Below are 21257 nucleotides of genomic sequence, written 5' to 3'. Positions count from 1 at the left end.
TAGGAGCACATGGAGATGTAAGGCAGGCGCCTGATCGAGTTGGCCAAGTGGATAGTTCCAGGCTCAGAAAGTGTTCCCAAACTTGGGGTGGGTTTATTCCCTGGGATCCATTAGTTGGCTTCCAGTTCAAGTGGAAGCTGCCCTTTCTCCTTGCAAGTCTGGCCATGAAGGGACCCATGTGTCTTAGCTGTTAGGAAAGAGGAGAAAAATGCCCTCTCTATTACTGGCTGCCCAAATCACAAGAAAAGCATTCCTTCTCGGGTGCCTGAGCTCACTGGTGTTCACATTAATCAGGATCATCCTATCATGGCATCTCTCTTCCTCCCCAAACAAGCGGCCACTCCTGCTGCCACCTAGAACCAGGACACAAGGTGCTCATGGACGTTTCCAGTGGTTCCTTGACATTTTTTGCCAAGTCATTTGGCCAGGACAGGAGGCAGTATATATTTTGTGATGACTAAAGGCTGATGTCCCATATAGTTTTGTATTGTTTTATCTCCTTGGGAGGCAGTTGTTAGAGGATATTAGAGCTACGGTCCCCACTTGAAGGAGAGGAGCTCACAACATGTGATGAATGAACTTCACCCTCTTGAGCTTTATTTTTCTGTTTCTCCCTTCATCCCTGATCCTCACTCCTGTTTCCTGGCCCTTTGAAAGCACCTCCTCCGATATCTTTGCTACTTAATCTGAAACACGTGTGTGCGTGTGTGCTCAGTCGCTTCAGTCGTGTCCAACTCTTTGTGACCCCACGGACTGTAGCCCGCCAGGCTCCTCTGTTCGTGGGATTTCCCAGGCAAGAATACTGGAGTGAGTTGCCATTTCCTTCTCCAGGGGATCTTCCTGACCCAGGGATAGAACCGACGTCTCTTAAGTCTCCTGCATTGGCATGCAGGTTCTTTACCACTGACACCACCTGGAAGCCCATGCCACGTATAGCTATATAGTTTATGTAAACGTGTTGTGGCATCTAGTTTGGTGTCTTCCGTCTTCTCACACCTCATGTTGTGAAGGTTCGTTGGTTCTGCATGTGTGTCTGTTCCTTTGCTTCTCACCACTACATGGTTGGTATTTGTAGTCATCAGTAAGATTGTCTCTCAGGTTGATTTTATGTAATAAGATATTGCCTGGGAGGGGAGAGTCGTTTTTGGGTGTAAATCAGGTGCACTGACAGTTACATCAGATATTTAGAACTCATTTTGCATTTTTACCCAGACAAACGTTGTAGATAAGAAGCTCTAAGCTATGCCTTGCTGCTGCATTGCTTCAGTTGTGTCTGACTCTTTGCGACCAACATGGACTGTAACCCACCAGGCTCCTCTGTTCATGGGAGTGTCCAGGCAAGAATACCGGAGTGGATTGCCATGCCTTTCTCCAGGGGATCTTCCTCACTCAGGGATCGAACCTGCGTCTCTTAAGTTTCCTGCATTGGCAGGCAGATTCTTTACCACTAGCACCACCTCGGAAGCTATATTTGAAAACCCATTTAGTCCCTAGTGTAGTTATAATAGTGTCTTATTCCCCTAAGATGGCTGGTATAAACATTATGGTATAGTCCTCTCCTCTCTGTGTAGCTTTGGGGTATGGGGAGAAGGGGGCCCCAGATTGGGAAAAGGCCGAGGAGGAGGGAAGACGAAGGAAGTAAGAGTGGAGAAGGGGCAAAAGTGGGCCCCTGGGAGCTGGGGGGTCCAGGCTATTGTGTGGAGGTTGGATGATGGAACTTTGGAGCTCCACCCTCCCTCCAGCTTCAGAGGCTGGCTGCTCACCCCCATCTGCCGTCATCAGATCCAGACCTCATTTCTGGTGAGGTGGCCAGATTGCTTTTCTGTAGGGTGGTGCCTGCTGGCGGGGAAGGTGTTTTTCCCCATCAGTCCCCTTCTGTGCCAGTGGGCAAAACGGGCGTGTGCTGTGACCCACCCACCAGGCATGCCTGGAGCTGATTCGCTGCACCTGTCTGCTTAACCCACCTGCGGCAGAGGATCTGTCTGGCTGCCCTGCCCACTGCCCTGGCTGTGTTCCACTTCTTGTCCCTCTGGCTGAGGCTTTAATCCCTGTCCAAGTTCCTAACAGTGTCTTGCCCAGAGCTGGATTTCAGGAAATTGAAGCTTAAAGTTCAGCTCAGTCACCCAGGGCCACCTGATTCCCCACTGATGCTGAGCCAGCCCAGGACCCACCAGCTCTCCTGATGCCCATCACTGTGGCCACATTGCTTTCCGCTGCCCAACCACTGTCCCTTACCCTCTCCATTCTGACCCTTCACCCCGGGCCTCCCTATTCCCTGCACATCACTCCTTATCACACATTCGCCCTGCTGTGAAGGGTGCCTGTCCTGGGTCCTCTCAGGAGCCAGAGTGTGTTTAAGTGGGAGCATCTGGGACGCAGGAAGCCACCTTGTGTCCAGATCCAAGAGTTCATCCACGGATGAACTTTTCATCACAGTGAAAGTTACTTGAGCGTCCTTTTTGTGTCAGTAAGAGATGCAGGTTCCATCCCTGAGTTGGGAAGATCCCTTGGAGGAGGGCATGGTAACCCCCTCCAGTATTCTTGCCTGGAGAATCCCATGGACAGAGGAGTCTGGTGAGTTCTGCAGTCCATAGGATCGCAAAGAGTCACGCACAACTGAAGCAACTTAGCACACAGTGCAAGTTCAGCCCTTAGGGATCTGGCAGTCTGCCGGCATCATCCTTACCCTGGGTTACGTGCAGGTCCTGGTCTGGCCTGCGGTCCATATCGTCAGAGTGTTCCTGCTGCAGTGTGTGAGCTGGCAGGATAATCAAGTTCACATCCTGTGTCCACAGGCTGTGTGCACTCCTGCAGGAGTAGTTATTTAATCGCTCCTGTGATGGGTGTTTTAAAGGAAGAGCACAGAGTTCCAGGAAGCATCAGACGCAGACCAGAGAAGGGGAAGGCTGCTTTGAAACCTACAGGCTCCAGGGGGCAGGGACGAGGTTGCTGTTGGGTCAGGTTGAGTTGAGCTTGGCGTGAGATATCTCAAGTGGAGATTAACTAGATGGTTGGGTCTGGAGTTTATGTCAGGAGTCTGGACCATGATGTCGCGTGGACATAGTGCTGAAGGAGGTTAGAGGAGGCTGACAACTGATCTCTGGGTGAGCTGGAGGAGAGTCAGCGCTCCACTCTTTGCAGGATCGGCTGCCTCCAGGGGAAGGAGGTAGGTGGAGGGTTTGGATGGAAGGGGAGGAATTTTCTTGCCTTTCAGACGGAAGAGTCATTTGAAAACTGATGGCTTGGAGGGTGTTATGCTTAGTGAAATAAGTCAGACAGAGAAAGACAAATACTATGTTTCCTTTTTTAAAAACATATATATATATATATTTTCAGCTGTGCTGGGTCTTCATTGCTGCAGGGGCTACTCTCTAGTTGTGGGGCTTGGGCTTCTTATTGTGGTGACTTCTCTTGTTGCAGAGTACAGGCTCTAGGGTGTATGGGTTCAGTAGTTGCAGCTCCCAGGATCTAGATCACAAGCTTAGTTGCTCCATGGCATGTGGTATCTTCCCAGATCAGGGATCAAACCCATGTCTCCTGTGTTGGCAGGTGGATTCTTTACCACTGAGCCACAAGGGAAGCCTCTATATGTTTTCATTAATCATTGGAGTCTAAAAAAATAAAGCAAATGAACAAATATAATAGAAACAGATTCTCAGATACAGAGAGTAAGCTAGTGGTTACACGTAGGAAGAGGGGTGGGAGAGAGGCAACATAGGAAAAAGGATTAAGAGGCACAGATTACTGGGTATAAAATAAATAAGAATCAAAGATGTGGTGTGTAACATAGGGAATATAGTCAATGTTTTATAATAAGTTTCTGTGGAATATAATCTATAAAAATGTTGAATCAGTACGTTGCACTCGTGAAACTAATATAATATTGTAAGTCAACTATAGTTTAATTAAAAATAAATACATAAGATAAAAGCTGATGGGAAGGAGCCAACAGAAGGCAGGAGAGGAATGAGATTGGAGCAGAGGGAGGGACTGGCTTTCTGCAGAGGAGTAGGGAGGCTCCTGCTCTGTAGGTCCAGAAGGAAAGAGGGGGCTGTGCAGATGTAAGTGTGCTCATGGATTTGGGATGGGAAGGCAAGGGATTCCTTTTTGATAGTCTTAATTTTACCAGTGAAAGAGTCCCCTTCGAGGATGGAGGGAGAGTTTGTGGGGTAGTGGGAAGGGGGTCTGAGGATCTCAGAGAATCAGGTTCAGGAAATGGGCAGAAACCAAGGAGTCTGTACAGTCAGAACCACAGGGTTCCTCTGCGAGGACTCAGCTGTGGCTGAGCGCTGGTGGCTGCAGCTGGTGATGGCCACACGGTCAGCCTGGAGCCTGGACTCTGGACTCGGCATCATCACTTCCTCAGCAGCCAGGTGGTGCTGCCATATTTGTAGCTTCTAGAAACAATTCCTCAGTGTCCCTGCTTTTTGGTATCATTTGCTCTAGATGCAAAGTCTTGAAAGGAGACATTGGATGCGGCACCCGTGCTGACTTAACCTGGCAAGGGAGCTGGAAAACGGGCATTTTTCAGCTTCTAAAGGGAGCAGTGCATTCTGTTCCCAGCAGGATTCGTAAGGTGGGAAGGATTCATACGGTGGGAAGGGCATTTGGATCCTCAGAAGTCTAACAAGCAAAAGACAAAACCACCGTCAGGTCCCTTTCTCCAGACTCTTCACCCAGACCTGGCCATGATCTTTCTCAGGGTGGAGGTTAGTGTCTCTTCACGTGCATAGTCTTTTTCCTTACTGGGGTTTGTTATTGTGAATACCTGATGGCTCAGTTGTAAAGAATCTGCCTTCCAGCGCTGGAGATGCAGGAGGTGCGGGTTCCATTCCTGGGTCAGGAAGATCCCCCGGAGGAGGAAATGGCAACCCACTCCAGTATTCTTGCTTGGAAAATCCCATGGACAAATGAGCCTGTGGGCTAGTCCATGGGGTGGTGAAGAGTCAGACATGACCACGTGACTGAGCATGAGCACACAATGATAACCAATAGAAGGCCCCAGATGCAATACCATCCACTTTGAGAACTGCCATTCTAGGGGATTTCATGTTCAGAAAGTAAAGACAGCTTTTGGCCAAAGAAAACGTTCTAAGATAAATATTTAATGTATAGCCCCACTGATTTGAAGTGACACTTCAGCCTAAAGCTCATTCAAAAAAAAAAAAATGCTCACTAACAAAAATGAATATGCTGAGTCAATTTAAGTGACCAGCATTATTCCTTACAGAAAAGCACAGCTGCTGTCAAAAAGGTCTCCAAAGTGCCCTACCATTAGTAAGAACATTGGAAACCCAGCCAAAACGATGGTTTTAGCCTTAGGTAACACTGAACTGAACTGAATTGGACTGAACACTCTGATTTAGCATCTTAAGAAAGATGTAGCAGAAGGAGAAGGTAAGAAATGTGGCAACTAAATTTAGGAAAGGAGCATTCTGAATGCAGGCTAGAAATGAGAATACTCATTTTAAAAAAATAATATTAAAAATATTTATTACTTTATTTGGCTGCACTGGGTCCCTGGCACACAGGATTTTTGATCTACATTGCGGCATGTGGGATCTAGTTCCCTGACCAGTGATTGAAGCCAGACCCTTTGCACTGGAGTATGAAGTCTTAGCCACTGACTTGAAATGACACTTCAGCCTAAAGTTCTTTCCTCCCACAAAAATGCAGACTAATAAAAAAGGAATATGCTGAGTCAGTATGCTGAGTAGTCTTGGAAAGTCCCAAGAATACTCTCCAGTGAGAAAAATATTGGCAAAGAGGAGGACTGGAACATGATGGAGGGTGTGGACTTGTTTATGAAAAATGATGGTAAATAACATCGTTTAGAATCTGATTTACAGTAAATCACAATCATTGAGAAATACTTTGTTGAACTTCATCATGGTATAAGTCACATGTAGAAATCAGTATTTTTTTAGGAGTTGTGGAGTTTAAAAATGTAGATTCAAGGAGGAATTAGATGCCTTGGTTGCTGATTATTAAAGTTGAGTTATTAAATATCTCTTTGCCTTGGAAGAAAGTGATTATCATTTCCCTTGTCCTGTATAGTTTGTCAAACAAATTCCGATGTTGTTTATTGGTTCAGGGAGTGAACTAAATGTCATCCTCAATTTTATTATAAATTAGCAAAAAAAAAAGTGTCAATAAGGGAAAGTGAGTTTTACAGGGAGAGTCAAGTCCTGGACAAAAAAATTCCCCAAGAGTTGAGTGTAGCAATAGAGTTGGATAAAATATTGGACTTCATTGTGAAAGTGAGCTCAGTTCTTGGATTCCAAAGGGCTTCAGCTTATTTAAAGTGAAAGTGTGAAAGTGAAAGTTGTTCAGTCGTGTCTGACTCTGCAACCCCATGAGCTATACAGTCCATGGAATTCTCCAGGCCAGACTATTGGAGTTGTTCCCTTCTCCAGGAGATCTTCCCAGCCCAGGGATTGAACCCAGGTCTCTCACATTGCAGGTAGATTCTTTACCAGCTGAGCTACGAGGGAAGCCCAAGAATACTGGAGTGGGTAGCCTATCCCTACTCCACAGGATCTTCCCGACCCAGGAATCGAACCAGGGTCTCCTGCATTGCAGGAGGATTCTTTACCAGCTAAGCTACCAAGGAAAGTAAAAAAAAGTGAAATTGAAAGTCGCGCAGTCCTGTCTGACTCTTTGTGACCCCATGGACTATACAGTCCTCGGCTTATTTAAAATCACCACCAAATCTATCTGTAAATTTTCAGTTGTGACAAAATGCTTTTGAGTAACATATGTTAATTTCAAACTCTACCCTTGGAGTCTACTTAGGAAATAATACTGAATAGTTAACATCTTCAAAGACTGAAAACCATACTATATGTCTTCAATCACTTTTTCCCTCCAGAGTTAAGAATTCATCAATCATGAAATATAGATGCAAATGTTTCACCTTCTCCCTGCCTTTTGATTTTTTTTTCTTGAAATCTTCCACTGAAAAATAGCCGTCTTATCATTTTTCAAGGTATTGGAGTGATCCAAATATTTAGACTATATTTCGGCTCAGGGTTTTTATAGCATGGGGTTATTGTAGTTATTTTTAATGAGGAAGTGAGGTATTTTAATTCTCTTTTCCTTCCCACTTCCTACCCTAATCCTTGCCTCCTGGTGACTTGAGTCTTAATTTCTTAAAAGGAACCTAGGAAGATGTGTTGTTGGTATATAAATTCTGGGCAGGCGGTCATGTGGGATAAATGGTAGAAATCTGTGCTACTTCAAAGAACAGGAGGAGGCATTATGAGAAAAATATTTCAAGACAGCAAGGAAACATGCAGTGGCCAGAACTTGTTAGCAATGCAATGTGTTTTCTCTTAAAAGGAGATTCTAGGGTGAAGGTTCTTTCCCGGGGCGAGAGATTGACCTGGGACCTCTTAAGTCCCTTCCTTTAAGTTTTTGGAATGCTCTACCTTCCCTCAAAGGGGAACAGGTGCTTTTGGGAAACAGTAAGAGGAACTGAGGGACACAGTGACTTTCCTCCAAGCACCCTCTTTCCGATGGTGCCAAGGTCTGGATTTCATAGGGCAGGGTGGTGATAAACCCACAAGAAAGAAATGTCCTCACCAAGTCATTGGCAGACATGCTGTTTGGACCAGGATTAAAAGGATCTGTTTTCAGGCCAGCAGAGCCGTATTTTCCTCACTGGACTTGATTGTTTAATAGGGATTGTATTTCATTTTGTAAGAAGTTTTCAAACAAGATTACTAAAACTGAGTTTAATTTCACTTGACCTGCATTTTTCCTTCTCAATTAAAAAGTTTCTATAACATTCCGTTTAGTTCAGTTCAGTTGCTCATTCGTGTCTGACTCTTTGTGACCCCATGGACTGCAGCATGCTGGGGCTCCCTATCCATCCATAACATTAGCTCATTAGATAAATTTTTCAACTGGGCATGAGCCTCAAAGGAAATGTAATTGTTTGGTTCTGGATTTTGGGGCTTATTTTTTCATAACTCTTACTGTATTTTTACATAGATAGGAATTATTTGTAATTCAGTTAATTAAAATAAATGTTTTAAAATGTCTCCCTATGGGTTACTTATTAATGACACAGGAAAAGGTAACTTTATAATTGGGAAATCTGGTGGACATCTTAAACAAGTGGTCAAACATAGCATCAGTGTTAAGAGGACAGCCTGGCATCCTATGTCCCCTGGTATGATGCCACGAGAAGAGGATGTCCCATGGGTAGTAATCCTGCCAAAATGTTTACCCTGAATCAGATCATGAGGAAATAATCAGACACATTCAGATAAGGGAACATTTCTGTGATAGATGTCAGTACCATAAAAGAAAAATCACGGGAGAACTGCTCTAGATTAAAGGAGACAAGAGACTTGACAAGTAAATGCTATACATAATCCTTGATTGCATCCTGGATTGGAAAAATACAATGGGCATTTTTAGGGGAATGGGAAACTCAAATATCCAATTCAAGATGATATATGATTTTTGTTTAAATGATAAAAATGTGATGGGCATCAAAATGTTGTTTATGTAGAAGAAATGTCTGTGTTCTTGGAAGATACATGCTGAAATGTTTAGGGTTGAATCATAATGATATCTGAAATTTGCTTTCAAAGGTTAGAAAAAGGTATATGTGTGTGTGCAGACACAGAAAGAGAGAAAATAGAAATGTGGCAAATATTAACATTTGGTGACTCTAAGTGAAAAGTGTAGGGATATTCATTGTACTGTTCTTTGAGCTTTCCTGTAGGTTTGAGAATTATGCAAAATAGAAAGTTGGAAGAAGCCAATCAGGAAATGCTGCACTGTGGAGCAATGTTTATCAAATTATAAAACTGTGATACCAGATTTATTTCACATTATAACAGGCTTTTTTGAAGGAAGGTGTCCTGTTTCGTTGAGTCAGAAGTTAATTTTGGATGTGACTTTAAATACATTTGCATAATATTTTACAATTTCACATGTCCCATTTAATAAATTTCATTTCAATTCAATGACATTTATTAAGCAACTACTCTGAGGCAACAAGAGTGATTAAGACACGGAGATGTCAGTCTGGTGGGGATGTCATATGAAAACAGATATATGACACAGAGCTTAACGGTGGTTTTTAAAATGGAGAATGTAAAATTTGTATGAAGTGGATATTCTTGTCCTTCACCTATGTATTAAATATCTTTTATGATTGTTTTATATTATGATTTTATGGACAAGGAAATAAAATTGCAAAGTGCTTCAGTGATGGACTTAAGGGTAACAGTACTGGTGGGTCAGAGCTTTGCTGCTGGAAATCGATTCTTCTCTGCCGTTAGCAGGCCACTGTCGAGAACACACTGGGGCTCTCCTCTGTCTCTGTGTTGCCAATGGGTGCCCACCCCCTACCCCCCAAACTAGTGGTGACTGCACAATTTTAATACAGCCCTTCATTCGTGGCATTCATTGAACACCTACTGCCTGCATCTGGGGAGGAATGAATAGATGCTGGGCTGTAGAAGCTGGAGTCTCAGAGGCTTCAGGGTGATGAGCGTGAGGATCAGATAGGGCTGGCTCATCCCACCTGCTCTCCCTGAAGGCTTTTAAGTCAAAGTGCCTTGGGCCGAAGCTTTCCAGGTGGCTCAGTGGTAAAGAATCTGTTTGCCACTTCCAGAGACTCAGGTTTGATCCCTGGGTTGGGGGAAGATCCCCTGGAGGAGAAAATGGCAACCCACTCCAGTATTCTTGCCTGGAGAATCCCATGGACAGAGCTAAGTTGCAATCCATGGAGTTGTAAAGAATTGGACTGAGCGTGCATGCCTTCTTATGATTATTATCTGCTTCATTAAAACATTATTTAGGGATTTCCTTGGTGGTCCTTTACACTCCCACTGCAGGGGGCCTGGGTTTGATCCTTGGTTGGGAAACTAGATGCCACATGCTGCAACTAAGAGTTTGCATGCCATAACTAAGATGCTATGCAGCCAAATAAATATATTTTTTAAAACTTTATTTAAAAGACTATTTTGTACCACCACCTAAATGCTCATCAGCAACATTCAAGCCATCTTAGCTTGTCTCATAAACACATGGAGAAAGAATGACAACTCAATCCTTCTTGGTTACTTTTCCCTCTTTACTTGATCTCCCAAATGTTATTTCTTCAAAAATGCACAAAGTGGCCTTCTCTTTTCTGCTTTGAGTGATTCCATAGCCTGGCACTTTCTTGTTTCACCAAGGGCCCTCCTTTACATCCATGAATCTCAAGTGTCGCTCATGATGCTTTGAAGTATTTTGAGTGATCAAACAGCAAACATAAGTAGCTGATAACTTGGGTTGACAGAAGGAGCCATTTAGAAGGCACAGCATTTAAAACTATCAAGTAGAAGAGAATAAGTCCATTACCTGTTGGCTTAACATACATGAACCCACTGTGAACCCACTCTGGAGGCTGCCTCTCAGTGCCATCTTGAATCTATACATTCAGGGGAAGTTGGCGGCCACGCAGGAGAGCTTGGCAGGAAGTCACTGCAAGTTGAACTGCAGTGGTGGGGAGAGAGAAGCAGAGTGTGTCAGTGCAGATGGACTTGGAAAGAATAAAATGTGGCCTCCCGGTGCCTGGGCACAGAAACAGGTGCTGAGGCATCTCAGAATTAAGTGCCTAGGACAAAAATGGGAGGGAAACATTTAGAGTGGAAAGTCCTGTTGGTGCATGGTGGAATCCCAGGACTTATTAAACTAGATCCACATGGAAGGCTCAGGGAATACTGTGGTATGTCTTCCCTTGCTGCTAGATGTGGGATTTTTAAATTCTTATTTTTTAAAATCTTATGACCGCACCACTCAGCGTGTGGAATCTTAGTACCTTGGCGATGGTGGTTTAGTTGCTAAGTCATGTCCGACTCTTGCAATCCTGTGGACTATAGCCTGCTAAGCTCCTCTGTCCATGGATTCTCCAGGCAAGAATATTGGAATGGGTTGACATTTCTTTCGCCAGAGGATCTTGCTGACCCAGGAATTAAACCCTGGTCTTCCTGTATTTCAGGCAGATTCTTTACCAACTGAGCTATGAGGGAAGCCCTTATAGTTCTTAGTTTCTTGACTAGGGATAAAACCCATGCTCCCTGCATTGGCAGATCAGAGTCTTAACCAATGGACAGCTAGGGAATTCCCTCAATGACGGATTTTTAAATGCTATGCTGCTTTCAAGGAATCATGCATTATCTCAGAGTAGGATGAAGCAAAACAAAGAGAGGTTCCCACTGAACCACCAACACTATTTCATTGATGAGAATTTGTGGTAGCAGAAAGTTCAGCTTTGGAAAACCAATGCACTCAAATATCCATCAAGATGTATTATCACATAGCTCCCTACCTCCTGGCTCCCTATAATGGAATCTTAGCCTATTTGGAAATAGTGATGTTTAGAGCTTCTTTGACAGTTATTTCCCTCAGGATGAAACATATCAAATGTAAGGATTGATCAGGTTTGGTGGCATTGCTAATTATCAGTGAGCAGAATATACAAAAGTGCTGGATTTTTACACCTACAAAATGTAGGCATGTTGCTTCACCTCTCAGAGTCACACTTTTCTCATACATAAAGTGGAATGAATGAAATTTCACTTTTATTGTGAGAATATTTGTGAGATGCTTAACGTATATGGTACCTAGAATATAGTAACCATTAAATCATACACTATTAAATAAACAGGGTCTTAGGGGCATGCTATGATTATAGTATTTTCATGGAAGAGATTGAGAATGTTTAAGTTATTATTCTGTCCTGGAATGTTTCCTTTGTATTCTCTCTCACATTTCTGAAAGCAGTCTTCTCTTGATGTTATCGAAGAGAGATGTGCCGCTGTTTTTGTTTGGTTGTGCTGTGTGGCATGTGGGATCTTAGTTCTCAGACCAGGGATCAAACCCCCACCCCCTGCACTGGCAGCACGGAGTCCTAACCACTGGAGCACCAGGGAAGTCCCAAGATGTGTAGTTTTTAAGGGAAATATATCTGTTTTGATTCTTCAAACTGGGAGTTCTCAGATTTCCCATGAATTCCTTCAATATGTAATAATGGTGCATGTCTTCTGGGATTTATTTCTCCTATCTTTAGGGATTGCTTTATGGTTTTTAGAGTACCTTCCCATTCTGAATTAGTTTTTCTCCTTGAGACTGGATCATTTTTTCCAAAGATGGGTAGACAATCTGAGATTGTTTATCTGAACCCACGAAAGCAGATTTTCCAAGATCAAAGAACAAGTGTTCGGGACTAAACCAATTAAACTTAGGATTTCTGTAATTGGTATGACAGTTCTTCCTTCCACAGAGAAGTAAGAAATTGGACATCTTAGAGTGAAGGATAGTCTCTGTGACCAAAAGTGGATATGACACAGGAGTCAAAGTGTGGTTGAGAACCTATGTGGTTCCTGAGACCTTTCAGGAAGGTCCCCAAGCTAGGAGGTCCTTTTTCCTATTATGAATTTATGTGAGGCCAAATTTTCTTCCAGTACTTCAACCAAAACATATACAACAAGTATGAGAATCCAGCTGTCTTCTATGAAGGCAGACATTCAAAAAGATCTTAAAAATGTAAATTAAAGCCACTGTTTTCACTATAATTTTTTATGCTTTGAAAAATATATGGTATTTTTCATAAAATATGGTATTTATGTTAACATGTAATAGTTTATTATTTTAAATGCATTAATAATAAATTAAATTTTTCTCAGTTTTAATTTTTAATATGGTCCTTATTAATTAATAGTCATAGCCCACATAAAGAAAAGCTTTTTGCGGTCCTCAATAATTTTAAAAATGTTAAGGTGTTCTGAGACTAAAATTTGAGAATCATCATCCTAGAAATTTTGGCTTCGACATCGAGTTTGGAACATTTACAATTAGCTAGTAGGGACAGGGAGCCTGGTGGGCTTCTGTCTATGGGGTCACACACAGTCGGACACGACTGAAGTGACTTAGCAGCAGCAGCAGTAGTTCTGAGACTTAAAAAAAAATGATACCTACCGTACTATTGTATGTGAACAACATAAAAATGAAATCCTTTGGTTTTTTCCCCACCCCCTCAAGGAGTAAAAGGGTCCCACAGGGTCTGAGTACTGCTGCTCTCTCTAACTAGTTGAATTCATTATTGAAATGGCTCTACTGGGCTAGTTAATAAGGTGGCAGAGTCCTCTTTTTTTTTTTTCTGCTCAAGGTCACACAGTTAATCAGTGGTGAAGTTAGGACTTGAAAACTAGTGGTCCAGTTTCATGGTCCATTCTATTGATAGTTGTGGAAGCCCACTCCAGAAAGCCACAGTGCTGAGTGCTTTATGGTATCCTATTAACTCCCAGCAAGAACCCATGAGAAAATTATAATTGTTTAGGAGACGAGAAAAGCAAGGCTAAATGGTGGTGATCTTGTCCATGGTCATGCTCCTATTAAGATGCAGCTATACCAAAATAATAAATCCATACGCATCAAAGGACTAATATATGGAGATTATTAGGCTTTTTTTTTTTTTTTTAATCTAAGCCCAAATCCTTCCTGTTCTCTTTCACTGCAAGCCTTGTTGCATTTATGTCCTCATCAATTTGCCTGATTCTGGAAGGTCCATTCGCCTGCTAAATAAATTTACTTTATCAAATAGGGCTGGCAGAGTTCTGTTCTCAAAGTCATTGTTGAATCTGTCCCCTGGGGTTGGGGAGTATGGAGGGTGGGGATAATCCTCGCTCATTAACACGTTTGCATATTTGTTTAACACCTGTGTTCCTTGTCATCCTAGGCTTTTTGATAAACACATAGATTCTCAGGGTTCACAGGCAAGCCAGATGAGTTTTGAGGGAAGGGGCAGGAGTAGCCTTCAAGGACTCCTGGGGTCCCTCACCGAGGCATGCTGGGATTTCAGGGTGGGAAGGTAAAGAATCTTGACCAACGCTGTACTTCATCTCTTTCATACCTTGGCATTGTCCTGGCCGTGGGCAAAGAGTGATGAGGATGAACAGGAAAATCAATGAGAGGGAGAGAAATCAGAAGAGGTGATGAATGGAGGTGACACAGGAATCTGAGATGCTCCTCTCGACCATGCAACTGCTCAGGTCTCATCCTGCAGCCATGAGCTCTCCAAGACCTGGACCAGGGCAGTGTCACTCCTGGGAGATGCTTAGGGCTGTACTGTCTTCTCCAGGTCTTGGAGGAGCTTATCATATGACTGTTGTTGGACATCAGACATCTCTGAATGTACATACTTGAAGATGTCGTGTAGGCTGGTTGAAATTCAAGGGTAAAATGATTAAGATATGGCAAAGGTTAATGTCTAGATTCAGTGGAGGAAGAAAAATGATGACTTGGGTTGTGAAAATGTTAAGCTGGAGAGGTCCAGTCGGCAGTTGGAAATGGGACCTGGATCTCGGGAGGGGCGTGGTTAGATGTGTCAGCTTGGGAACCACCACCCCATAGAGATGGTGGAGGGTTTGGATAGACAAGCTGAGTTGAATAATTGTTTATCTTTTGCTCTATCAGCTTTTCCAGGTGGCCTATGTTTTAATCAAATTTGCAAATTCTCCTCGCCCTGATCTTTGGGTCTTGGAAAGATCTGTTGACTTTGGAAGCACCTACTCACCTTGGCAATATTTTGCTCGTAAGTAGTCTTACCTACCATGTTATGAGGGGTTTGACTTATTTACAGCAGATCAAGACTGTGGGTTTAACTAGAAAGTTAACCTTTCAGTGTGGCGCATCAGGGGCTGATCTGTTTTAACTTTCTAGTTTACCCTTGGAATATCTGTTTCTCAAGCATGTGTGCATGAGTACCAGGGATACACATGTATAACTGGGGTTGAAACACCTCTTATGATAATGGCTCTTGCTACTATTCAGGGCGAAGCAGTGTATCTGTAGGGCTTCCCAGGTGGCGCTTGTGGTAGAGAACTTGCCTGCCAATGCAGGAGACATAAGATATGTGGCTTTGATCCCTGGGTCAGGAAGATCCCCTGGAGGAGGGCATGGTAACCCACTCCAGTATTCCTGCCTGAAGAATCCCATGGACAGAGGAGCCTGGTGGGCTACGGTCCATGGGGTTGCAAAGACTTGGGGCACTGCTGAAGCGACTTAGCATGCGTGTATGCAGTGTATCTGTAACTGGGCCAGAGCTTCATTCCATTTCCTTTTATGTAGAACTAGGAAGTAAGTTCCATCATTATGCATCCTGCCTTTTCACGCTATTTACCTTGACCTTGTCATCTTCACTAATGAAGAATGTCTGAGTCTCTGAACCCTATGATGCATTGAAGTGGACTGGAATCTTGCTATAAAGGCATTGGGTTTTCCAGGAATGCTCCTTAGAGGGTAAACTTGTCAAAGGAAGAGTGAAGATTTAGAATGAAATCTTCGGACTCTTCCTATTGAAAGTCACAACAGGGCTTTCAGTGGCCAATATTTAAGTGGCCTGAAATGGCTTGGTTTTTCTTTCATGAATTAAGAATTTCATTCTAAGATTCCATCTAAATATCTTAAATGCTTCTCTGGTCTTTCCCTTTTTTTTGTGTTTTCTTAAGGAAACATAAGATTTCTTAAGAAATATAAAAGAGGACAATATTTTATTGTACAATATTAATGTTTCCCTTCTAGATTCTAAAGTAGACTGTTTGGAACAGTTTGGTCAGGAAGCAAACAGGGCTATCACCCGAGATGACGATGTACTTTGTACTACGGAATATTCCCGGATTGTGCCATTGGAAAATGGTGAGGTAAGTAGCTTTGGGAGGCCTTGAGAAATAAGACTGAAATATGAACATGAAGATGCACATTTTTTATAATTGTGAAACTTGCCTTTTCAAGGAAATCTAACGTAGACGGAAAGAAACCACGTTGAAGATGCCCAGATTGAGTTGCTGGAAATTCTTTTTTTTTTTTTTTAGTTGAACTATAATTGACATTGGAAATTCTATTTGAGGTCTTTGATTTTTCTTGGGAAGTCAGGATTCTGACTCCAAGGCCGATGGGTCTTAGACTCTCTTTTCTGTTGGAATATTTAAAAAGTGGATCACTGGTGATTGCGGTGAAGACCCCTCCACTGCTTCACAAACACCTTATCTCCTGTAGGAGTAGGGGGATGAAGGGGTGGTGACAGAGCTAACCCTGATCCTTTTTGGCAGGATCGGTGTCATTTGTCAGGGAGGGTTGCATGTGTTCCTTGTGAAGTCAGCCAGGCTATTATTAGGGAAGATGAGAAAATAGCGTGGTGGGAATCAGAGAAGAATTCCATGGAGTGAGTTTCAAGTGAGCGTCTTTAAAGGGTATCAGTCTCATTCTCCTTAGGTAGAGAGATCTTTCTTGAGCAGCTGTATCCAGTATCTTCCAGTGATGGGTCAGTGGTCCACGTCTTAATAAACGGTTGGGACTTGGACTTCATCTCCTCAAGCTTTAAAAACAAACTTGGGTGGTCCAGTGGTAAAAAATTCACTTGCCAATGCAGGGGATATGGGTGTGATCTCTGGTCTGGGAAGATTTCACATGCCCCAGGCCAACTAAGCCTATGCGCTGCAACTCCTGAGCCCACACTGCAGAGCATGCGCACTGCAATGAGAAGCCCCTGCAGTGAGAAGCCCTCACATCACAGCTAGAGAATAGCCCCCACTCACTGCAACTAGAGAAACCCTGTGCGCAGCAACAAAGAAGCAGCAGTGCAGTCATAAATAAATTAAAAAATATATTAAAAAAAAGCAAAACCTGGATTTTGAATAGATTTCTTTGTCCCCTTCACTGTTTATATCCAGAGACTTCCTTTTTTTCAACCTCATTTAGGTTTTATTTTCCTTTTTTTGATGCAGCTTGACAAAAATTGTTTCCTTATTTTCATAGATTTTAACATTATACTTTCAATATCTTATAGTGTTTATAGCTCCATAACATGGAAACAGCAAAGGGTTTGTGAATGGAAATGATTTACAGAATCCAAGAGCCCAGGTTTTGGAAACATCAAATGACTCAAAGAAACCAAGAGTTTTGGAGCTTTAGTTGCGTGTGTGCTAAATCATTTTAGTCATGTCTGACTCTTTGTGGACTGTAGTCCGCCAGGCTCCTCTGTCCCTGGGATTCTCCAGGCAAGAATTCTAGAGTCGGTTGCCCTGCTCTCCTTCAAGGGATCTTCCCGACCCAGGGATTGAACCTGCGTCTCTTACATCTCCTGCATTGCCAGGCAGGTTCTGTGACACTAGCGCCACCTGGGAAGTCTTTGATAAAAGGACTTTTTTTCTCCTCTCTCTGTGTGTGTGTGTGTGTGTGGTTCTTTTAGGTTGTGGTGTCCTTGATAAATGGTCGACCAGGTGCAAAAAATTTTACTTTCTCTCACGCCCTGAGGGAATTCACCAAGGCCACAAACATCCGCCTACGTTTTCTCCGAACCAACACCCTTCTTGGACACCTCATCTCCAAAGCGCAGAGAGATCCAACCGTCACCCGGCGGGTGAGTAGTGCGCTTCAGCGCCAGGACAGCAGCTTTTGGTACTATGTTTGCTTGTTGGATTCATTGCCTCCAACTCTTTCAAGTGAGCTTTTTTATTTTTTAAATTGGAGTTTAGTTGCTTTATAATGTTAGTTTCTGATGTGAAGCCAAGTGGGTCAGTTTTATATGCACATAATCCCCTGTTTTTTAGATTTCCTTCCTATTTAGGTCATCACAGAGCATTGAGGAATGTTCCCTGCAGGCTACAGTAGTTCTCGTATTACTGTAGGTAACTACAGTAGTTACCTATTTTACACATGAAGTGAAATGAAGTGAAGTCGCTCAATCGTGTCTGACTCTTTGTGACCCCATGGACTGTAGCCCACCAGGCTCCTCGGTCCATGGAATTCTCCAGGCAAGAATACTGGAGTGGGTTGCCATTATGTCAATCCCAATCTCCCGATTCATCCCACTTCACCTTCCCCCTTGGATGTTCGTATGTTTATTCTCTACATCTGTGCTTTCAAGTAAACTTTACAGCCAGTAATGTCAGAGGCATAGGAGTTGATCTTGTCTAAAATATGAAATGTAGTTTAGAAGTTTGGCTGTTAAAGACAAATCATCATATTCAAAGAAGATGAAAGGCAAAAGATGACAGCCATCCTGGTATTAGTCTGCTGTTACAACAGATAGTCCCCAAGTGTCAGAAATGAATACAATAAAGGTTTAGTTTTTGCTCATGTCATGGTCTGATGTGGGGTCAGCAGATGGGATCAGTTCCACATGGTCGTTCAGGGACCCAGGCTGTTTCTGGGTAGAGCCATAGTCATCCTAGGATGTCGGACCCCAGGTCCTCCTCGCATTCCCTTCTCCTGGTCAGCTGATGAGGGAAAAAAGTAAGAGCATAGGGATGACGAGTCTCCTAACCACACAGCTCACCTCCATTGGCAGGAACTGGTTGTGGGACCTCTTGGAAATGCAGGGTTATGCAGTGGAGAAAAGCAAGAGGTACAGGCATTGGTGAACATCAGTACTCTCTGCTAGTGTTAGGTAGCCATCCCTCATTCTTAGTGTCAGGACAGTCCCCTGACTCCTGGGCACGGAGGGAACCAGCAGAATAAATATCCCTAGTTCATTCTCCTCCCATCCTCTGATCCCCTCCCCGGGTCTCCCAGTGGTCAAATCTAGCAGGAGGCTGAAGGAAAAGAGACCCTTGTCATCCCATCAAGTTCAGCCCCTGGGCAAAGGGCAGGATGGAGAGGGGTGCATGGTGGGCTTGGGAGGGTGAATGGAAGATGCCAGCTCTATTTTATAGAGTCTGACTTCTTATGTAGGTAAATCAGAGAGCTGGGAAAGGAAGGGAGAGAGAAAACTCAAGTTTTGCTACAGTTTCGAGTTTTCCGAAAAGGCTAGCCCTCTGGAGTGTGGGTGGCCTGTTTGCTACAATTTCAGCCCCCTCAGCTGCCTCTGAGCTACTGTACCTGGTAACTACAGCAGGATCCGAGGGTGGAATTTACAAGGGAATCCGGGGCTTTCTGATAAACTGTAGCCAGACTGTGTTTCCATTCCTCTACATTTGGAGCCTCACCACAAATGTCCTCACCACTTTTTTTTTTTTTTGTCTTTTTGAGGGTTGTAAGGATAGTCATATGTATATAGATTTCTTTTCACTTAGATGAAAGTAATCTTCTCTGTTAAGTAATTTTTAATTGGAGTGTAATTGGTTTACCATGTTGTGTGGTTTCTGTTGTACAATGAAGTGAATCAGCTGTATGTATACATATGTCCCCTCCCTCTTGGACCTCCCTCCCACTCCCCATCCCCCCCCCACCCAGGTCATCACAGAGCACTAAGCTGAGTTCCCTAGTATACAGCAGCTTTCCACTACGTATCTGTTTTACATCTGGTAGTATATATATCCAGAAAAGGCAATGGCACCCCACTCCAGTACTCTTGCCTGGAAAATCCCATGGATGGAGGAGCCTGGTGGGCTGCCGTCTAAGGGGTCGCACAGAATCAGGCACGACTGAGCGGCTTCACTTTCACTTTTCACTTTCGTGCATTGGAGGAGGAAACAGCAACCCACTCGAGTGTTCTTGCCTAGAGAATCCCAGGGACAGGGGAGCCTGGTGGGCTGCCGTCTATGGGGTCTCACAGAGTCGGACACGACTGAAGCGACTTAGCAGCAGCGGAGTATATATGTCAGTCCTACTCTCTAAATTCTTCCCACCCTCCCGTTCCCACACTGTGTCCACATGTCTTTTGTCTACATTGGAGTCTCTATTCCAAAAGTCCATGGACAGAAGAATGGATAAAGAAGTTGTGGTACATTTATACAATGGAGTATTACTCAGCCATTAAAAGGAACAAAAATTGGGTCGTTTGTAGAGATGTGGATGGGTCTAGACTTTGTCATACAGAGTGAAGTAAGTCAGAAAGAGAAAAACAAATATTGTATATTAACACATATATGTGGAACCTAGAAGAATAGTACAGATGAACCTTGTAAGTAATTTTTTATGGCATGCACCTCATATATAATCCCCCTCCCCCAGTCTAGGCTGCTTCTCTAAGTCGAGGAGCCCAGAATTCCAGCTGTCCTGTTACATGGATCACGTGTGCAGCTGAGTGAAGGCAGATGGCGGGCTTCCCTCTTGCCATTGCTGCCCTAACCCATGTGCAGAGAGAAACTTCTGTGGTGAAAGCTTTTGAGTGTGCACTTGTCTCAGAAAGCTCTCCAACGCTGCATTTATCTGTATTGACAAGAGGGGCTGTTAATGTCTTCAGACTAAGTAAGACACGGCCCGGAAGCTCAGACACCTTGCAGCTTTTAGTGAGGAGATGGGAACAGAGCCCCAGAGCGGGGAGGTTCAGGATGACTGACCTCAGCGACAACTAACAGATACAAAGCCCCTCTTGTCCTTGTGAGTTCAAAGACTTCCTAACAGATATTCCTGCTGGTGACGTCACCTCAGTGAGAAGGATTATTTACACCCCCGACCCCCGAATCCCTTACTGAATCCTGTGCATCTCCAGCCAAGGGAAGGAAGGGAGCTGGCAATTGGTGCCACCCATTGTCATGAGTGGAGAGACCCCCGCCATGCTGGAGACGTGCCCTGTCCATGAGATGGCCACCCATATGGCTGGACTGGTTTAGGGGATGAGCCTCAGCTGGGTCTGTAGCTATCCAGCCTTTTGGAGCTTGAACCTTTGCCGGTGGCTTTATTCACCCTGCCGTAGGCAAGCGGACGTCCACAGCTGCTGGTGGGTCCTGCCAGTCTCAGCGCTGTATCTAATCCATCTTGGTGAATATTGTTCTCCTTTCCTGGAACCTGAACACAGTTGGTGCCAGATGTTTGAAAATTATGCTTTTGGTAAATAGATAATGTGCAGTATATTGTGTACTATATGAAACTCAGCTTTATATTAAAAAAAGAGAGAGAAACTAGGAAGCAGGCAATCCCTTTCCCAAAGGTTATAGGGTGCGCTTCTTTTCCAAGGTAATTTCTCTTCATGCATTTAAAAAGCATTTAATTAAAAACTTTTTAAAGTTTAGTTTTATTTTTAAAGATTTTTTTTTTTAACGCGGACCATTTTTAGAGTCTTTACTAAATTCGTTACAGTATTGTTTCTGTTTTATGTTTTGGCTTTTCGGTCGTGAAGCATGTGGAATCTTAGCTCCCCAGTCAGGGATCAAACCCGTGCCCCCTGCATTGGAAGGTGAAGGCTTAACCATTGGACCACCAGGGAAGTCCCAATTATTTTTCTTATAATGTAACAAGTTTTGATCATTAGTCGTGACAACTACACCATTTTTTTTAATTTAATTTTTTTGTCTTTTGACCACATGGCA

The 21257-nt window shown here is 43.5% G+C and overlaps 1 protein-coding gene across 3 annotated transcripts in view; it reads left to right on the top strand.

Annotated features, from left to right (window-relative positions):
• LAMA3 (laminin subunit alpha 3) overlaps positions 1-21257 on the top strand; it is a 266410-nt gene that overhangs the window by 49991 nt on the left and 195162 nt on the right. For all 3 annotated transcript variants that reach the window (XM_055417088.2, XM_088833464.1, XM_088833462.1), the window contains exons 3-5: positions 14482-14599; positions 15589-15707; positions 17255-17425. In XM_055417088.2, the coding sequence (XP_055273063.2) occupies positions 14482-14599; positions 15589-15707; positions 17255-17425 (408 nt within the window). The remainder of the gene's footprint in view (positions 1-14481; positions 14600-15588; positions 15708-17254; positions 17426-21257) is intronic.

The sequence above is a fragment of the Moschus berezovskii genome, chromosome 28 (genome assembly GCF_049115385.1).
Source record: "Moschus berezovskii isolate FMDL1 chromosome 28, NW_MosBer_1.0, whole genome shotgun sequence".
Taxonomy (NCBI): Eukaryota; Metazoa; Chordata; class Mammalia; order Artiodactyla; family Moschidae; genus Moschus; species Moschus berezovskii.
The sequence above is the reverse complement of the archived record's forward strand: the minus strand, read 5'-3'. Positions and strand labels throughout refer to the sequence as shown.